We start from the raw sequence: 21,643 nt of genomic DNA on the forward strand, positions 1-21,643 counted from the left end.
GTCTTAAAAAAAAAAAAAAAAAAGAAAAAGAAAAAAAATGTTATACTTGTGTTTTCCTGTGTGTTAGTCATTTAAACTTATAGCCATGTATTGAATTCTAAAAAAAAAAAAAGAAAAGAAAAAGAAAAAAAATGTTATACTTGTGTTTTCCTGTGTGTTAGTCATTTAAACTTATAGCCATGTATTGAATTCTAGTTGGTATATCCATCAAGTTAGTCTGATACCTCCATCTTCCTTTGAAATGTATAAAAAGTAAGATGGATTGATGAATATCTGGAAGGAAAGATAGTTGATGAAGCAAATACATTGATAGGAGAACATTTATTATAGGACTTAAGTTGTTACATATCTGGTACTTGCATCATTATTTCAAGTTACATGGTTTTTAAATGGTAATAGAAAATTCTGGGCACGGTGCCACATTTCTGTAATCCGAGAACTTGAGGAGGCAGAGACAGGTGAATTGTGAGTTTGAGGCTAGCCCGGTCTACAAATCAAGTCCCAGACAGAGAAACCCTGTATGAAAAAAAAAAAAGGTGGGGATAGTGGGGCTGGAAAGAGAAATGACATAATTTGCGCTTGGCCTTATGATGACTCAGAACAAAGGTAAATGGAAGAGTGGATGCTGGAAAGAAAGCTGCTTTGCAGAGATATTACCTGATAAGGCTGGAATGAATCAGCTCTGAAAAAAAATACCCACATATTTCCTGGTCTCTAAGTACTTAGTACTTTGGTGTTTTGATAAGATTGTCAGAATGTTTGTGAGAGGTATAAAAAACAATTCAGTGTTCCTTCTGCCTTTTCACCTGGAGTTGCAATTTCCTCAGAGGATGTGTTTATTAAAATTTATGCTTGGAGACATGATTATTTCTTCAAGGACATTACTTTTTGTGGGCTTTTGTGGGAGTGGGATTTAGTTCTTAAGAGGAGTAAGTATTAGCACCTATGTATGCTCAGCAAGCATTCTATTCCCGAGCTGTTTTTCCCAGTCTCTGAAGCATTGATCTCAGTCCCTGTCCCTTCTCAAACACACAGCAGATTCTGATTTGATTCGTGTATAAATAATTGTGGGAGAGGAAAAAATATCAAAGACCAATTTGCATTTTTTTTATTTTTATTAATTATAGTTTATTCACTTTGTATCCCCCTTTAACTCCCCCCTCCTCCCCTTCCAATCTCACCTCTCCTCCCTCTTCTCCACCCATGCCTCTCCACCCATGCCCCTCTCCAAGTCCACTGATAGGGGAAGTATTCTTTTCCTTCCTTCTGATCCTAGTCAATTAGGTCTCATCAGGAGTGGCTGCATTGTCTTCTTCTGTGGCCTGGTAATGCTGCTTCCCCCTCAGGGGGAGGTAATTAAAGAACAAACCAATCAGTTCCTGTCATAGGCAGTCCCTCTTCCCATTACTATGTAACCCACTTGGACACTGAGCTGCCATGGGCTACATCTGTGCAGGGGTCTTAGGTTATCTCCATGCATAGTCCTTGGTTGGAGTATCAGTCTCAGGAAAGACCCCTCTGCTCAGATTTTTTGGTTCTGTTGCTCTCCTTGTCGAGTTCCTGTCCTCTCCAGATCTTACTGTTTCCCACTTCTTTCCTAAGATTCCTTGCACTCTGCCCAAAGGTTGCCCATAAGTCTCAGCATCTGCATTGATGGTCTGCAGGGCAGAGCCTTTCAGAGGTCCTCTGTGTCCGGCTCCTGACTTGTTCCCTCTTTTCTCCTTCTTCTGATGTCCATCCTCTTTGCCTTTCTGAATGAGGATTGAGCATCTTACCCAGAGTCCTCCTTTTTGATTAGTTGCTTTAGGTGTACAGATTTTAGTATGTTTATCCTATATTATATGTCTAATATCCACTTATGAGTGAGTATATACCCTGTGTATCTTTCTGCTTCTGGGATACCTCACTCAGGATGATTTTTTTCCAGTTCCCACCCTTTGCCTGCAAATTTCATGATTTTCTACCTCAAGATCTAGCTATACCACTTCTAGGTATATATCCAAAAGATCCTCAAATGTACAAGAAGGACATTTGCTCAACCATGTTTATAGCAACTTTATTTGTAATAGCCAGAAGCTGGAAACAACCCAGAAGCCCCTCAGTTGAGGAATGGATACAGAAATTGTGGTACATTTACACAATGGAATACTACTCAGCAATTAAAAACAAAGAAGTCATGAAATTTGCAGACCGATTTGCTTTGAATGAAATTTATGTTGGTCATAAAGTAACACGAGTGATATTTGGAAATAGTGCATTTTGGACTAGACAGATGTCTCAGTGTTAAGAGCTCATAGAGGACCTGAGTTCAGTTTCCAGCACTCAAGGCAAGTAGCTCACAGCTGCCTGTAACTGCAGTTCCAGGGGATTCACCTCCCTCTTCTGAGGCACTGTACTCACATGAAAAGTCCCCAGCCCCAGAGAAACGAAGTCTTTTAAAAATTGTTTATAAAAAAAACATTGCACTTCATTGTAAAGTACATCTTCAAAGATGTGTTCATTCCTCTTGGGATATTCACATATCTAAACATCTAAACATCTCAGAGAAAAGGAAACCATTGGGGTTCATCCAAGAAGTCTGAGGATGCTTTGCACCTGTTCTCACAGGCAAGGATGAGCCAGGAAAAGAGTGTTGCTCATCAAGTTAACACTTAATCTGAAGAACAGGGCCAGAAGCGGGGAAAGGGAGAACCCTAATGAGAACCCTACAGCCAGTCATTAGTCTAACGTTTCATCTACCCCTCTCTACGACACCTCTGAGTGAGGTGATGGTGTTGTGCTCCAGGGATATGAAAGTAAAGCTCAGAGAGGCAAATGAATCGTGCCTAGCCACCTCTGATGTAAGGCCAGGCCTGAACCTACTTTTGTCTGAACTGAAGCCCTTTCTCATCCTACCCACGTAGGATTCTTAATGACTCAGTATGCCACGAAGGACCCTTTATTTCAAGGGAAATAAAACCAAGCACATGGTTTCTCTTCTGAAGTAATTAGTGTAGTCTTACAAAGTTCATCTCATTGTACCTGAAGCTTCATTTCGTTTCCTCATTAAGCCAACACAAAGCTAGTAGTGCCAGCAATTTGATATGCCCTTAGTGTGAGGGACTAAAGACCTGTGTGTACTTAACAAGTCTAACCTGTTTTTAGTGTTTAACTAGCCAACTCCTGTCTGAGCATTCTTTAGAAAGTAATTATACCCTTAAGGATATACCCATCTTAAGCCCTGACAACTGTTCACCGTAGATGCCCATCGTATGGAAGGAACCGCATTTACTTCTATTATTGTTTTTTTTTTTTAATGGAAGGTGCATAATGTAGTCACCTTTATCACCCTCTCTGAAAAAGTACAGAAATGGCTCTGGTCTCTTAGGTATTTGTTTCCTATTGAAGAATTTGCATCATAATTTTTTCCAGCTTTATTTTGTCTTTACTTAAATGGCGATTTTACCTGGAATACAGTAGTTTGCTGTATGTTACAATTTACTTTCAAGATCCTAGAGGCTTGGAGGCAATGTTGTCTACCTAAACTTGTCTTTTCTATTGTTGTGGGGCCTTTGGTCTTTGTGGTTGGTTATTGTTATATTTTTCTATTTCCATGTTCTTTCCCATTGACAGATGATGGCCCCCGGGAAACGCTTATGCATTTTGCTGTGCGGCTTGGACTACTGCGGTTGACATGGTTCCTGTTACAGAAGCCAGGTGGCCGTGGAGCTCTCAGCATCCACAACAAGGAAGGGGCAACGCCTGTAAGCCTGGCCCTGGAACGAGGTTATCACAAGCTCCACCAGCTTCTGACTGAGTAAGTGTTCCCGTTTCCCTCTTGTCACTAGCCCCACCCCATATTTCATAGTACAGCCCACTGGCTCTGTACTGTGCCTGCCATCGAAGGAGGTCTGTAAGCTTTCTCCTGTTAACTGCTTCATTGTTGAGAGACCAGCGTGAGTCATGTTACCATTTTTTCTTTCTCTTGTCTGTTTTCACTGCTTCTTGTCGCTTGTATATTACTGAAAACTCAGTGAGCTCCCGTCTGTGGACGAAGTATAATGTTACTAGTGTGTAGACTCTGATGAAGGAAGAAACAGTTTAGCTGTGACACTTTTTTCCTGGTATGTCTTCAAGCTATGAGCAAGCTAATTAGAAATTAAGAGCTAGATGTTATGATTGTATATAATATAGGATTAAAAAGTTGAATTTTGGTTTAAATACAGTATCTGTGAGTAAAGTTAAGAGCAGTGGTTTCTTACGAGCAGCATTTAAAGGAATTGCATTGTTGTGGAAATATGCAGTAGGAAATCCTGTTTGTCTTTGGGTTCAGTTCTGTGTTTCTTTAAAGACTCTTTTGGAGGAAGACTAATAGTCAAAACATTGAAGGATTTTTCCCCCTTTATGAATAAAGGAGTAAAAAGAAGAGTAAATGCCTTAAAGGTAGCCAATGCTTTTTCATTGAAGGAATTTTCCCCCTTTATGAATAAAGGAGTAAAAAGAGGAGTAAATGCCTTAAAGGTAGCCAATGCTTTTTCATTGGGATATTTTCTTGCTAGTATATTTTTACTAGTCTTATGATTATCATTTTTCTATCATAGTGTATGAGCCAAAACAACATTGGTTCCCTGTTCTTTAGTATTGAGGGGTCCTTAGAAACTGAGGCAGTACTTTCAAATTCTCAGATATTTTGCTTTACTTGAGTTAGATTTTATTTAGTTGCATTTTCATGTCATTATTAGTTGCTTGTGTACAAGGTAATCTGGAAGGACCAGGAAGTGGGTTTAGAATTTAAAACAGCTTATTAGCAGAATTCTCTTCCCTTCTCTTCCCTTCTCTTCCCTTCTCTTCCCTTCTCTTCCCTTCTCTTCCCTTCTCTTCCCTTCTCTTCCCTTCTCTTCCCTTCTCTTCCCTTCTCTTCCCTTCTCTTCCCTTCTCTTCCCTTCTCTTCCCTTCTCTTCCCTTCTCTTCCCTTCTCTTCCCTTCTCTTCCCTTCTCTTCTCTTCTCTTCTCTTCTCTTCTCTTCTCTTCTCTTCTCTTCTCTTCTCTCTCTTCTCTTCTTCTCTGTCCTCTTTTCTATTTCCTTCCTTCCTTCCTTCCTTCCTTCCTTCCTTCCTGCCTGCCTGCCTGCCTGCCTGCCTGCCTGCCTGCCTGCCTCCCTCCCTCCCTCCCTCCCTCCCTCCCTCCCTCCCTCCCTCCCTCCCTCCCTTCCTTCCTTCCTTCCTTCCTTCCTTCCTTCCTTCCATTTTTCCTTCATTTGCCAAGTTAATAACTTTCCCAGTCAAGCGAGGCAAAAAATGTCTTTGCAGACAGCTTTGCATTGGATACCTAAATGCAGCAGTGGAAAGAGGGGCACCCTTCATCTTAGATGAGCTTTGCATACCTGAGCTCTCACATTCCAGAATGTGGTCTGTCCCTTCACACTTAGAGTCTGGCCAGTGATCGGTTTCATTCTGTTGTTTGCCTCATGGTTTCAGGGGGGAGGCATTGTTCTCAAAATTAACTCTCACAATTAACTCAGAATAACTGTTTTCAAAGGCAGTTCCTCCAGATTTGATGTTACTGCTGATTTTTTGCTAGTAAGCGGAGTTTGATATGGACACCTATCCAAATGGGGAATTAAAAATGATTGCAACAGCTTCATTATATGTTTGGACAGGGTGTCACAAGACAGTTAGTTCTTGCATCATGACTTGAGAGTTGGAATATAATTATTCTTGGAGATTTTTGTTTACTTCAAAGCACAATGCCCTTTACTTGTAGAAAAGTGAAAGTCACTAACACTTAATCTTAAAGAGGGGTGATGAGAAATCAGCCTGAGAAACGGAAGTAGAGGACTTTGAAAAGAGGGTGACCACCTTATTGCAGGTCCCTCCCCCTTCGCATGAATTCCCCTGGGTGCTTACTATTCTGCAGCCAAAGAAAAGTGCTGACTCACAGCTGACAGTTAAAGTAGATGTGATTCTTCTTATTCTCTCAGTCTTAGTTGAATACCAATAAGATTTGCTAGAATTGCAGCCATGAAAGATAATTTCAGGAAAGATAATTTTTCCTCTCTTTTGGGGGAGTTCTCTCAGTCAGTCTCTCTCTCTTTCTCTCTCTCTTCTATGTATTTCTTTGGCCAGTTTTAGTTCTATAACTCACAGTGTTACCTAACCACTATTATCCATTTCTACAACCCCCCATGAACTCACATAGAAACCCTGTACCCACGAAGTAATAACTCTGTATTCACTCTTTTCCCATCCCCTGGTAACCTCTGTTCTACTTCCTTTCTCCAAGAATCTCCTTTCTAGGTACCTCACATAAGCAGAACATAGAGTGTGTGTCCTTTTGCAGCTAGTTTTTTTAATGTCATGCAGTAGTCTTTGGATTCAACTGTGAGCCTGTCGTGGTGGCACACACCTTTAATCCCAGCACTTGGGAGGCAGAGGCAGATGAATCTCTGTGAGTTCAAAGCTAGCCTGGTCTACATAGTAATCTATACAACAGCCAGGGTCTCTCTTCTTAGCCCTCTGTCTCCCTGTTTCTCTCTCCGTCATTCTTTTTCTTTCCCCTTCCTTTTGTGGTACTAGGGGGTTGAGCTCAGGGCTCTAGGAATAGTAGCAGGTACTTTTAACTACTGAGCTGCATTCTTAGCTTTCTTGGGTATATATGTAGTGTGTTTAGCAGTGGAAGGCAGAGACCAACCCAGGGTGACTTCCTCTATTGCTCCACCTGAAAGGGTTTTTTTTTGTTTGTTTGTTTTTTGTTTTCCCTTTGTACTGAAACTTGAGCTTATTTTTTGTTGTTTGTTTGCTTGTTTTTTGGCTAGACTAGCTGGCAGCATCCGAATCCTCCTGTCCCCACCCCCAACACTAGGCTGACAGAAGTAGCCCACCATGCCTGGCTTTGTATGTGGGTGCCAGGAGTAGGAACTCAGATCTCTTGCTTGCACAACAAGCACATTACTGGAACAGCTCTCAGCGAAGGCCTACCTCTTTCATCACCTCTTTTTAAAATTAGGACCAGATTGAGGAAGGGTTATACACTTAAAAGAAAAAACAAACACAAAAAATAGTTGTTTACTTCTAGTCTGTGATGGCTACTGTAATTGTAGGTTTGACAGACTCTGCTATCACCTGTAAGATGGGTCTCAGAGCACGTTGGAGGAGACTACCTTGACTGAACTTATTTGCTAGGAAGAACTGCCCACAGTAGGTGGCCCCATTCCCTGGATGGGATCTTGAGCTGTCTAAGTGGACAATCTGCTTACTGCTGGTGGACGCAGTATGACCACCCAGCTCATGCTTTACTTTCCTGCCCAGATGGACTGAACACTGTGAGCCAGAATAGTAAATTCTTAAGTTGCTTTTTTCAGCCTATTTTCCCACAGCAACAGGAAAATATATTGTAAAGGATTTTTCACAAGTAAATTCTGAACAAAAGTAAAGGTGTAAACAGAAATGACCACCAAGATAGTATCACCTCAAACATAATACTCTTATGATAAACAACTGGTGAAGTGGGTGACAATGTTCACAATTATATCATTTATAGAGGCTTAAGGGCACACTATGACCATATGATATCTTTTTGTACTTCCAAAGCATTTCATATTTTAGTTCAGTTCTCACATCCCAACTCATTCTTAACAAATAAAATTTTTATATTCATTCAATCAGTTTTACACCATTAAATTTTTAAAATTATTTTTTAAAGATTTATTTATTTTATGTGTATTGATGTTTTGCTTGTATGTATTTATATGCTCTAACATATGCCAGTGCCCGTGGATTTGAGAAAAGGGCATCAAATTCTCTGGAACTGGAGTTATGAATGGTTGTGAATCACCTTATGAATTCTGGGAACTGAACCTGGGTCCTCTGGAAGAGCCGAGAGTGCTCTGAGTCTATGAGGCATCTCTCTAGCCTTGAGTTCTACACCTTCCTGGGATAATTCATTTGTATATAAGAAAAAGTATACCCAAGTTCTTCATATCGTATCCACCCCAGTTATCATATGCTGTCCAGTTTCCGTATGATAATGGAGTAAGTCAGATCAGGACCATGAAGATGAGAGGTTCTGCATGGAGATGATCTCGTCCCTGTGCATCTTCCCTTTCATCTCCTTTGGGTTCGGGTTCAGAGTGAGGCCCTGGATCCCAAATGTTGTGGGTCTGCCTCACTAGCTTGTAGCCACTCTGCCCTCCTGTCACCACAGAGTCACTATCAAGGATATTTTTGTAAGTTTTCCTTTTCTTTTGTAACCTATTGCTGTTAACTTTGACTTAGTATAGTGACAAGAAAGGGGATAATTTATTGACTTGTCAATTTCATTTTGATCTTAAACTATTACTGTGAGCATATTTGTGATTTGAAAATTTATCTTCAATAAAATGTTATCTGCCTTGTGAGAAATCTTAGCCTCAGAGGAGTTTATACAGACCTGGTCTAGCTTCATGTAGATCGTAGTCATTTCTTCCGGTTTGCAGTGTCTATCCAGGATCTCCCACTTATCAGTGATGGAGAGTAGGGACAAAACTCTAGTTGGCAGGCTCTTGGCTAAGTGAATACTAAGAGGTGATGACTTTAGGTGAGGGTGTCCTTGGAGCAGTATAAGAATAATATTTGAACCAGTTATTACCACATTTGACTGCTGTCTTACATAGCATAAAGGATGAATTTTAGAACCTGGGTCACTTGTAGAAAAGGCAGCACTGAGAGAAAGGGCAGCTCTAGGCAGGGTCTAAGAATGCAAGACCTGGTGGCATATTGGTTCTACCATGTTGGAGCGTATTATTTCTGGTATATTGAGCTTCTTTTCCTCTCAAATTTTGCTGTCTTCATCTGATAAAGGAAAATACTGTCTCATCATCCTCAAATGATTGCTAAGGCTCTGGAGTATGTAGTGCAAATGTTTCCATAACTAAGGGATTTTGTGGAGTAAATAAGAGCACATCTTGGAGTTTGAAGAGAGATACTGTGTCATGTGTTTTTGCTGAGAGGCGAAGAGCTTCAGTAAAATTTTAGCTTACTAGTATGTGTGATTTAGAGAAAGTCTCTCATCCACTCTGAGCCTACACTTTTTTCTTCTATAAATAAACTGTTCCACCTCTGTTGCAGCTATGCCTCAGTCACATGGTTTGAACTGATTGAAATTTATGCAGATGCTTTGCTAGACTACATGGTGGTTTACTCGAAAGTCTCATAAAACCATGCGTAACAGCTGGTAAAATTGGGGCTCCCTCACTGTACAACTCAAATTCTGGTTGGCTGGTCTGCTGAGAATTCTTTTCTGTAACATACATCATGGCTTTCTGAAAGCTAAAATTAGTAGAGAAATGGAGACAGTTTCAGAGCAGCCACTTGTGAATGTGCAGTCTTCCTTTCTTGAAGCAGTATCACAGGTGGAGTTAAAACTGTACATGCCTTTGTCTTTAGAAGGAAAGAATTTCTTTTAAGATTGTCAATTCTAGAGTGTTGAGATAAAGTGCCGAGATATTTCAATTGCTACTAAGAGCCAGTTTATAAGTATTTATCTTTGTAAGCCTTATCTGATTTTTAGTATTGATTCAACAAGTAGGTATTTGTTGAATGCCTGTGTTGTACTAGCAGCCATAGTTAATACATTTCAGATACTATTCTAGTCCTTCAGTGACCTTTCAGAAGTAAATGTTATTTATGATTTGTGGATGAGAAATGGATGTTTAGAGAACTAAAATAACTACTGAAGGATACATAGAAAGTGTTTTACAGACATCAGTGAGAGTAGAAGGCCAACATTCTTTCCTGCATAGAGATTTGTTCAGAGAGAGACTGCTATGATGCAGAATTAAATAGTACTGACTGCAGAAAGGCCGCCTGCTTTCCGTTTAGCTTCAGCCTCTGTATGAAGAATACAAGTTCCTAACTGTAATGACTTTACGGTTTTAATACTCATTAGGATTTTTAAAGTATGGTTAGTTATACTTAAGCTACTGCCTTATTTTGCTTAACCAGTAACACAGTACTTTAGCTACCTAAATTCACTGGCGTTGTGTAACAATCATTTTGACAAGGTTTTGTTTAAATGTTTAGTGGACACAGACACAGAAAAGGATTTGTATTATGTAAGTACTTACTTTCATTAAAGTTTTGTTTTGCTATTAGTTAATGAAATTAATGAATTAGGTGCCATTTTTTTCCCCAGACACATTTTTCCTTACATTTTTTTTTCTTTTTTGTGGATTAGGGGTTATTATCCTAGTTAACATTATCCTTTCTATAAAATTTGAGGTTGGCAGTATTGCCATTCTCTTAATTTTTTTATATAAAACATGAATAATTTATAAAGAACTTTCTGTGAAAAGGCAGGTGGCTTAAATAGAATGAGATAACTAATTTTAGAAATTTTTAGTTTTTCATTATTAGCTTAATTTTATTTAATGTATTTGTTGTGGGGCTGGAGAGATGGCTCAGTGGTTAAGAGCACTGTCTGCTCTTCCGAAGGACCCGGGTTCAATTCTCAGCACCCATATGGCAGCTCACAACTGTCTATACCACCAATTCCAAGGGATCTGACAACTTCACACTAATGCACATAAAATAAAATAAATTATTTTAAAAAAAAGCTGAGGAATCTTTAAAAAATACATACATATATTTGTTGTATTTGTGTATGCATTGTTGTGTGTTGTTTTACTTGCCTGTATATGTACATTTAGAGACCAGAATTTGACTCCTAGTATCCTTCTTTATCGCTGTTCACCTTATTTTTTGAGACAGCCTCTCACTGAACCAGAAAATGCCCAGTTGGCTAGCTCGGCTCATCAGTGAGGTTCCAGGATCCACCTGATCCAGACCCCCTCAGCTCTGCAGTTACTGGCTGATGCCCGCCTCTGGCTCCTCATGTGGGTGCTGGAGATCTGAACACATTGTACATGCTTGCACAGCAGTCACTTTATCCTCCTCCCCAGCACAACGACTCTTATTAAATAGTAATGAATGCAATTTTTAAACTGAATAAAATAGTTAATATTTGTAGTTCTTGCTTATACTGTAAAATTTTTTATGAACATTTCGCCTAAGAATGTAAAATGTTCTTCCTAAGTTATCTAGCACCAGTACATTTTCTCCATGCTGATATTGTAAAACTAGTTGTCCTGTCCATGTGAAAATTGGTAGTAGTTCTGCAGTTAACGGCAATAGTCTTTATAATCACTAATTGTTGTAGCACTTTACTTTTATATTGAACATATATTTTATGCTGTATGCAGTAGAACTTCTGTATTAAAAAGCGCATTAGAAGTTTGCATTTCCATTGTCTAGGAAGTGCTTAGAAAATACTTATTCCCCATATCAGAAGAGCAGCTTCACTTATAGAAGCAGTGTAACCTCTGCATTCATTTGCTTATTGGCCATTTACACTTTTAGTAGACAGACATATGGTACTGGAGTTGATAGCACTTGCTTCAATTTTGTGTCTTCTTGGCTTCTCTCTCTCTCTCTTCTTTGTGTTTTTTTTTTTTTTTTTTTTTTTTTTTTTTTTCCTATACTGGTTACTTAGGGGACAGTGACATTTGTGTCTCCTGCTGTAGCTTGAGTAAGGTTTTAGGCTCATATATTGGTTCTCAGTGTAGTGGTCATAGAAGGTGAGGCACACTGGATGGCCCTAAAGTCTGAGAGGACCACACTGGGAAGAGATGAACAGTTCTTGCAAGCAGAGCTGGTTATAAAAGCCTAACCCTGACCCCTAACATCTTTCTTTGTTTTTTGTCTAGTAATATGACCCTGGTTTTCATACATGCTTTGGAATTCTGTGCCAGTGGTACACCATAAAATAATACAGGCAAGGAGAGTCTTCCCAGAGCCAATACTTTTACCTTAACTTTTAGCATCTAAAGTACTCTGACAAACCTCCTTCATTTGGACCTATTCAGCCTGATATACTTCCTTATAGTGGAGCAGTGCACTCTATACCTCTCCCCCCAAAACAAGGGAAGAGGAAAGCCAGCAAAATTTCTAATGAATCTGAATATATGTGAATGTTTATCTGACAGTACCTAACTAAGATAATAGCTCCATTTTGAGCAGAATAACTCTTTTCCCCTTGGTCTAATTGCTCCTCTTCTGGAATGTAGACATTGCAGCTCCAGTTCAGTGGTTGGTTTTGTAAACCCCATTGAGGTTTGGCAATGTTATAGTGTTGTGGTTTCATGAAAGGTATTGCAGGAGCTCTCAGATAAGGAACCAGCTGTTGCAGTTCCTTGTCAAAGTAGGCTCAGGGCGGAACACTCCACTTGAGAGGGCTGGCCCGAGTGATTTTTGTCTTTTCTTAAAGTGACAGGGTGAGTCCAGAACCCAAATAGGATGGGTCTGAGATACTCATGGTGCTTGGGCAGACAAGTGTAAGTATTGGCTTTCAGACTGATGAATTATTAGTCTTGCCTGCTTTTTTTTTTTAGTAGCTTTTTATTGTAACTAAACAAGGAAGTATTTTTGGACTTCCCCTGAATGTCTAGTTTTACTAAGTCTGAAAAAGTATATTTCTTTGTAGTTAATTTGTTCAAGATTTACATGCATGTTAGCATAAAGCCTAATTATTTTGTTTGGGTTTTTTTGAAGTTGCAAGGTGAGACAGTAGAGAGGTGATATTGACTGTTCTGTAGCAGCTAGGTTATTCAGAATCAGTGACGTCTATTATTAGCATTTTGAAGTTTGTTGAATTGCATATATAAACTGCTAGGTTTGGTGCCAATTTGTATACTCTACCCCTCTCTTTAGAGAATTACTTCTAATTTGTGTTATTGTACAATTTTGTGGATCCTGTAAAATTTATGAAAACAAGTACATACTATGCCTGACTTACGTTGCATATTGTATCAAATTTTTGTGCAGTTTGGATGTTGCCATAATTTGAAGCTACTAAAGTGATAGGTTATATGGGAAGTGAGAGAGACACATGGTTTTAGAAATGAGTTGAGGTACAGTTTTTGACCTTTTGATTTACTAGCTAGGTATTCTGGAGGTAAATTACCTCTCAAATCTAAATTTCCGTACATGCAGGATGTAAATACAGTGATACTCGCCCCAGAGTTGTAAGAATTAAAGGTGGCTAGTGCTGTTTTGGTTTCTTACTAAGCAGCTAATGTTGTTAACGTCATCCTTAGAATTTTCTCTTCTCTCCACCTTCTCGGTGTTTTGTCACCACCACTAAGAATAAAGTCCTAGTTCATGTCAGGGCTCACACTGTTCTCACACAAAGCCCTCAGGCCTCGTTTCACAAACATTTTTCCCATTCCCATTGCTTTTTTCTGCACGACTACACTAGCCCTGGCCTCACTAACTAGCCCTTTGCCATCTCAAGTTCTTCACATCTTCTGTGCTGTTCGCCTAAAATTACATGTTCCATTAACTCCACTTGCTGCCTCTTTATCATTAAAATCAGTTGTCATTGTTGCCTCTGAGAGCTTTTCCTGATGACTTTTATGAGGAGTCCAAATTTTACTCCCTGTAAAAGAAGGACCCTTGTATCCATTGTTTCTTCACCGAAAATATTAACAGTATCTAGACTCATAATAAATACTGAATAAATATTTGCTGTATGTTGGAATGTGTGTAGCTTGCCCTTTAACTGTTTAGAGATGTAGTATTTTTTAGGTATCTTAAGATTTGAATTTGAAAGAAATACAAAGAAGATGGGATTCAGGTCCAGTGCATTCATAATACAGTGGCATGCTCTTTGGTGTTACCTTTTCAATGAGATTTTGGGAATTTATCCATATTAGAAAAAGACCAGTATGAACATTTGAAACAAATACTCATAACACGTTTTCAAATACCGAGGAAAAGCAGTGGCTTCCTGTGCTGACCTGCTGTATTTTATAAGATTTATATTTGTATTTTATAGCTCACACAGCTAACATTTTTGTAAATATCTTCTAGAGCATTTACAGACACATTTTCTTTTAGCGCATAAACTTTTGGAAATGTTAAAATTTGTACATTCATAATAGCTCATTTTCCATTTTAAAATGCAGTCTAAAGAAACATTTTGTGTTTAGCTTTACATATAATCTTATTAATCCACAAAAACTACCAAATTGAGCAAATATTTTGCTGGAAACGAATGAATGAATGATTAAATAAGTAAGTAAATAGATAAAATTTTGCTTGTGCATGGTAGTTCTGTGAAACTTCAGTTTATTTACATTTCATCTCTATACAGAATATTGGTATTGTCACTTGGAAGTTTAAGCAGAAGAATTATGAGTTCTGGACCAGCCTGAGGGTCATATTGTAATCTAAGAATAATGGGGGAGTGCTATAAATTACATTAATAAAACATTGTAATCCATTGCACTTCATTTTCATTTTTTATTAGCAACCCAATAATCATCTCTTACGTAATTTTTTTTTTCTGTTAAGTTATTATGGTCTTAGGTTTCTTATGCTACTTGTGGTTTTTAAATCATGACTACTTAATAATTGGGTCATTTGGGCCCTCTTTTTTTTTTTTTTTTTTTTTTTTTTTTTTTCAGGTTATCTATCTCCAGAATCATAATCTGAAAACATTTCAACTATGTTGAGAAAAATAAAAGATTCTTACTTTTTCTTTTCTGAAGTAGAATCCTAATAAATCCCTGAGCACCTATAATGTGACAAGGGATTACGTAGAAGAGTAGAAACGTGTTGTTCAGAAGATATATGTTCTTTGTCCCCAGGGGAGGTCACAGATGACTAGACCACAGAAGTCCTGCCGAGCTCAAAAGAGTGTTTTCTGGAGCAATACACAATTTGGGGCACACAAGAATGTTTGAAAACAGTGTAAACCACCTTTGACAGGAAGATTGAAAGTTTTAAGTCTGTTTCAGGATCTGTTTGAATATGACAATTTTAGGACACTTAATACTGTCTACTGTAGGAATGAATAATGTCTACACTGCATAAATGCCAGTTAGTAATAAAATACCTTTTTGCTTTCCTCATAATGGTAGTTTTCCCACCATGATCTAAAAAGGGAATGGAGATAGAAGAAGTAGTAGAGATCTTTGTAGAACTTTCTATACGGTTGAAGTTCCTTCATCTAAAGGTCTCAATTTCACTTTTTTTTTTTAAAAGGTCTTTACCAGGTCATCCTAATTCATCAACTACTCTCTAGTGTATTTGTAGGTATGCTTTTGTGTCCTGCCATACTTGGTTTAGCCACAGTAAGATCATTGTGTACATTTTCCAAAGTAAACTTCAGTTAACTAGGCAGAAGTTAAGGCGAAGGGACAACTTAATTACTGATGGTAGATACAGGAAGGGCTTCTACTCAAAACAATGTTAAGTAGCTACTCTGCAGGTGCAAAGCAGACTGGACAAAGGAAGTGACTTTAAAACGAAAAGTGTGGTGATCTTACATATAAAGAAGGCCTATGCTTTGGAAATGGTAGAATGTGTGGGTGGGCCTTTGTAAAGGCCGGAGAGGGGATAACAGGCTACAGAAGCTTGTACTTTGCCTGTGCTGAGTTCTTGATGTTCAGTCCATCCACTGTTTCTTGAAACAGTGTTTGAATTGTCATGTTTCTGTGTACAGATTATAGAACTAAGGTCCCGAGGAGGTAGGACACTTTATAGCATCATATAACCAAGAAATTCAGTACTTTGGGTTAGAATACAGAAATAACAGCTCTGTGCATTATACTGACTAACAAGAAAGGACAGAACACCTAGGATTAGAGCTTCCAAGATGTGCATCCAAAACCAGAAGAGACTCCTTAACTTGAAATGTATGCCAAAGTATATACAGTGAGAACAAGAAGTTGTGTGATACACTGTGTCCTTCATCCCTGTTCATCTCAAACTGGTAAATCGCTTCATACAGCATAAAACCAGTATACCAGATGCATAGTAAGCAGACAGGGACATGGGTGGACCATGTGAGCAGAGGTAAAGCTGGAAGTGCTGTGACCTCTGTAAAGAAGCCCACTTGTCTTGAACAAATCCAGTGGATATAATAGAACATCGATGAGAGAACCTGTTACTCCTTTCTTGTTCGCTTGTTTTAAAATATTTTCAAGTAAACCTGCCCTCTTTACTAAATCTGAAGTTTCCGACATTTATCAGAAAAAATAGTTTCATGCTTTTAGTCTTAGGAGGGTTGTTGTTCATGTCTGTATAGGAGCTTTATTTATATTCCACATATGTTTACAACATGAGTTGAGAAAAACTGAATTTTGGTTTTTGGTTTTGGTGATTTATGTATGTATGCATGTATGTATGTATTTATTTATTTATGCTAGAGACCGATCGCAGGGTTCTTGCAAATGGTAACCAGGTATTCTGTCACGGAGCCACATAACCAAGTTTTGTTTTCCAAGTTGAAAAAAAAATTATTATTATTAGCTTAAGTTTCTAGGAGCAAAGCTTTTTTAAAACAGGAGTTTGTAAGTGTGTTGATGAGAATAGCATATATAGCATTGTTTTTCCCTGTGTAGGTGACTTCAAGAAGTTGGAAGGTGTTTCCTCTACCTATTGTTTCACAGGAGTATCTTACAGGGGTTGGGGTGATTGGCTCTTCCCTGCTAGTGGAACCGAACTGACTTTGTTAGCATATAGTGGACCTATTTATCATCCAGTCTTAATGGGTCTTGCTACTATTGAAAACCAGGTTGAAGCCATATTTCTTATAGTTCATTATTTGATTATTATGATATTCACTATTTAAAGATTCTATACTTCCTCTCTAGATCAAAAGAACATCCTTAGGAAATTGTCTTTTAGGTTTCACTTAAACCGTTTTTGTTCTCTTGCAAAGAGGAAGAGATGATACAGATACTTGTCACACACTTGAATCATTGGAGCTGCATGAACCCATTTCTGCTCTGAAGGCTCAGAAAGCAATCAGGAATATTGCATCATACTTAGGAGATTAAACCTATGCCTGCTAGTAAGATTTATATATTAACAAAAGATTGCTTGCTTCCAGGGAAAATGCTGGGGAGCCAGATTCCTGGAGCAGTTTATCCTATGAAATCCCTTATGGAGACTGTTCAGTGAAGCACCATCGAGAATTGGACATCTATACATTGACTTCTGAATCTGAATCACATCATGAACCCCGTGGAGTCACTTGTACTGGACATATTTCTAAACTTATGAATATCCAACAGCAGCTAATGGTAAGGGAAAGTTTTCATTTTTAGTTAGATGTCTGCCTCTGCCTATCTTCCTCCCCCAGTGAGTCTTGCTGTGGTTGAATATAAATTTATAAAGCATTGTTAGTATGCAGTTGTTATTATGATGGTTAGTATTTGTCAACCTGACACTAGCTAGAGTTATTTCTCAACTGAGAAATGCATACATTAGATTGCAAGGGCTCAGTCCTAGGCAGGTAGTCTAGGGCTATATAAAAAGGCTGAGCAAGCTGTGGGGAGCAAATCAGTAAGTAAGCAAATCTCCTACAGTGAATCAGCTCCTGCCTCCAGGTTACTACTTGAGCTTCTGTCCTGACTTCCTGCATTGATGGACTACATCTGAGAGTTGTAAAATGTAACAAACCCATTTCTTCCCAAGTTGGGTTTGGTCATGGTGTTTATAACAGCATAGAAAACAAACTGTCAGTGGCCACTTAAGATACAGAATTAACATTCAGATTCCAGCAGTAGAGGCTTAAGATTTCACTTTGTTTTTACTTAGAGAAAGCTTTGTTTCCTTGGTGTCCTCTATTCCCATTGGCTCTTATAATCTCCCACAGGGTTGTCTGAGCCCTGAGGGGAGGGACTTAATGGAGACATCCCATTTAGAACTGAATATTTCAAAGTCTCAAACTCTGCACTTTGTTTCATAGTGGGTTTCTATTTTGTTCCCATCTACTGCAGGAAGCTTTCTGATAATGGCTGAGCAAGATACTGATCCATGCATGAGTCAAGCAGAATGCTATTAGGAGTCATCTTTTTGCTACATTCCTTTAGCAAAAAAGTAGTATTTGATTTTCCCCTAAGCCCATGGCCTACCTAGTCTCAGGTTCTTGGCCACCTGAGTAATATCCACATAGGTTCTATCTCATGGGCCTTAAAAGATCCTTTCAGTAGTTAGTTGCTCCTATAACTTTGTGCCTCTATTGGGCCAGTGTTTCTTGCATATAAGTCACAATTGTAGATCAAAGGGTTTATAGCTAGATATCTATGAAGTCAAAGATATGGTAGCTGCACACACAGGGCCTGCACAGATCTAAGCCAGATGGGATTCCAGCACCAAAAAGGAATTTAGACATGAGCTCCCATCCCTAACCCAGAAGCTACCTCCATTCAATAACTGCTCACAAAGGAAAAATTACGTTTTCTCCAATAGTGTCCCCCTGGTTATACAAACCACACTTAAGGACAGGCCCCACGCCTTAGGTGGCCCACACAAACACGGACATACGCATGTGTCCTTGGTATTGGGCATGTGTGTGGAGGTCAGAAGGCACAGGAGTCAGTTCTCCTTTGGTTCTAGATTTGGGAGATCAAATTCAGGTTCTCAGGCTTGCATGGCAAGTGCTTTTACTCATAGAGCCATTTTGCCAGCCCAGAGGGATCTTTAAATTCTTCACAAATTTCTGAATTAATGAAAGATACTCATAGGCATTGTAGATGTACAAATGTGTAGCAAATAGAACAAAATTTTCCTGTCGTGAAAAAAAAATTTTTTTTTAATGTTTTAGAACTAAAAGAGACCAAAGTTTCTAGATTGTTGCTAAAGACCAAGAAGGGAGTTTACTCCTTAGGAAAACCCTTTCACCACTGTTCAATGAGTGATGACAGAGCTACCATGTTTACATGGACCATTGACAGTTTAAAAGACATCTGAAAAATAAGGATTCTATAATCTACTCAAGCATTGAAGATAAAATGGCTGCCAGACATAAAATCATTACAGACTCCGTGGTAGCATTTATTGTGGTTAATATGGACGTCACATATGCACATCTCTCTGCACTGTAGCATCTGAGAAGCCAAGCTTTGATCATTTTTCCACCCAGTTTATTTCAGAGCTGATTTGATTTGGAAACAGCCTGATAATAATTTTGTTTGAGGTCATCTAGGGCCAGCTCAATTGCCAGAGGCGTTATTTCTGAGATGAGCAAGCCAAAACAATTCTACACTAGGATTATATGAAATGGCTTATTCTTCCTGTCTTCTTTTTCTTGTTGGGTTTTTTTTAAATATTTTCTTTTTGTGTGTGTCTGTGTATTGTATGAATGCACTGTGTGTGTCTGTGCGTTATGTGCATATATTTTGTGTGTGTGTACATCTTGTGCATGCATTGTGTATGTATGTGTGTGTAGATCTTGTACATGGATTGTGTGTCTCCACCAAGTGTATGCATTTTGAGTGTGCATCGTGTGCATGCATTGTGTGTCTGTATCATGTGCCTGCATTGTGTGTGTGCATTGTGTGCATGCATTGTGTGTCTGTGTCTGTGAATCATACATGTGCATTGTGTGCATCTGTGCATCATGTGCATGTGCTGTATGTGTCTGCGTCTGTGATTCAGAAGAGGGCATCATATTCCCGGGAACTGGAGTTACAGACAGCTAGGAGCCATCTTGTGAGTACTGGCAAAAGAACCCAGGTTTTCTGGAAGAACAGCCATTGATCCTAACCACTGAGCCATCTTTCCAGCCTTCTTCTGCCTTTCTGAAGGATACTTGTTTCCATCATGTTGTTTTCCTTTGAATAGACTGTCTGTAATTACTTTTTTTGCCTTTGAACTAAAAAACGATGATCATATAATTGGGAAAACTCAGCCTGCACATTTCACTGCTGCTTCTACCATTCTTTAGGAAGCACTGTCTATTTGCTTCTCTGGTCTGCAGTGTTCACCCTTCATTAAAGGTGTTGATTTGCTGTCCTAACTCTTAGGAGGCTAATTTTGAATACTGTTAGTGAATACAGCATACACATATATAGTGAGAATCTGGTTTTTGGTATACTCTTTCAAAAGGATTTTAGCAAAGATAATACATTTTACTGTTATTTGCAAACTTTACAATAGCTTTTGCAGGAACAATCTGATGATATACTACTCAGTATATTTACAGATTAAACCAGTAAATGACACATGCTAGTGGTTGTGTAATAAAATTATTGCAATAGATAAATAATAAATGGAAAGCAGGTATTTCAAAATAATTGTGTACAAAATAAGTAGTACTGTAAGAATTGCTGAATTTTGATATTATAAATTTATTGAAGGTCCAACTCTATTTGGTTGTCTTAATTTTCTTGAGGCTTGTCTGCCTATTCATGATATTTTCGTATTATTTATTTTTAAGATTTGTTTTAAGAGAGAGTGTGTGTGTGTGTGTGTGTGTGTGTGTGCGTGCGTGTGTGTGTGTGCGTGTGCATGTGCGCACGCCAGAAGGAGGATATCAAATTCCCTTGAGCTGGAGTTGGAAGTGGTTGCAAGCTGCCTGAGGCAGGGTTCTGGGAATAGAAATCTAAGCCCTTGCAAGGAGAGATGCATTATCAACAGCGAGGCACTTTTGCTTAATATATAAATTTTCATCGACTGTTAATTTTGTCTAGTTTTTTCACATTGTAACACACATAAGAATTCAGTAACAGAAGATCAGGTAGGTAGGTAGGTAGATAGATGATAGACTATCTTCATAGTTTATGTAACAGTATTGTTATTTTTATCACATTGATGAACTATGATTGTTTTAGCCATTTCTTATTGTGCGTATTTGTTTATATACCATAAAACATTCTTACGCTGAGCATGTTAATTTGAGCCTATAATCCTGGTAGTCGGGATATAGAAACAGGAAGATTGAGCTATTTTGTAGCCATCCTGACTACATAGCAAGTACCTCCTACATAGTGAGGCCTTCTCTCGGAAAAGAAGGAAGTAAAACTAAATTACCCCCCCCCATTTTATTTAATTTTTTTCAAGACAGGGTTTTTATGCTGTCCTTAGCCTTAGCTGTCCTGGACTCGCTTTGTGAACCAGGCTGTCCTCAAACTCACAGCAATTCACCTCCCTCTGCCTTTCTGAGTGCTGGGACTAAAGGTGTATGCCACCATACCTGGCGCCCAAAAATTTTAAGGTGCCAAAAACTATTTTTTGATAGGATTTTTAATATCTTGAAGCCACAGCACCCTTGATAGTAGGTAAGAGTTTGGTATTGGTGGTACCATATGTTTGGTGCTATATTTTCTCTTTAGTATTTATCAAACTGATACATAGAATCCCTAATTCTAAAGGTGTAAGTATAATGGCTTGAGCATATTTTGGGGACGTAGTTATGTGGCTGAATATTTTGATTGAAAGGAGTTTTCAAAGTGGTTAGGCTTTGGTTTTACATTAATCTTTGAGGCAAGTGAAGTAGACTCCTTTCCTATAAAGAGCTAAGGATCCTCACTGACTGATATTTGAGGATGTTCATTGTGCTTTCTTAAAACAAGGCTTTTGAGGCCTACTTTTTAATCTGTTTTTTAATATGGAAATCAGTCCTTGAGTATAACCTAAATAAAATTTAACATCCCAATGGATATATAGATGTGGGTGGAGGGTATTACATCATATATTAACTGAAAAGACCTGGAAAGACAATTCTAACAATATGTTTGCTTACAGTTGCTTACAGTTATCAGTGACTTTTTTATTTCCTCATGGTCAGGTCTCCCCTCCTCTTTTCTTTGAATGATCAAATTTTTAGAAGTGTCTTT

General features: G+C 38.5%; 1 protein-coding gene across 7 annotated transcripts in view; it reads left to right on the forward strand.

The window, feature by feature from the left end:
- Positions 1-21,643, forward strand: part of Akap13 (A-kinase anchoring protein 13) — a 277,674-nt gene that overhangs the window by 107,171 nt on the left and 148,860 nt on the right. For all 7 annotated transcript variants that reach the window (XM_060367369.1, XM_060367370.1, XM_060367371.1 and 4 more), the window contains exons 5-6: positions 3,613-3,796; positions 16,912-17,104. In XM_060367369.1, coding sequence (XP_060223352.1) covers positions 3,613-3,796; positions 16,912-17,104 — 377 coding nt within the window. The remainder of the gene's footprint in view (positions 1-3,612; positions 3,797-16,911; positions 17,105-21,643) is intronic.

Source organism: Meriones unguiculatus, chromosome 14 (assembly GCF_030254825.1).
Source record: "Meriones unguiculatus strain TT.TT164.6M chromosome 14, Bangor_MerUng_6.1, whole genome shotgun sequence".
NCBI lineage: Eukaryota > Metazoa > Chordata > Mammalia > Rodentia > Muridae > Meriones > Meriones unguiculatus.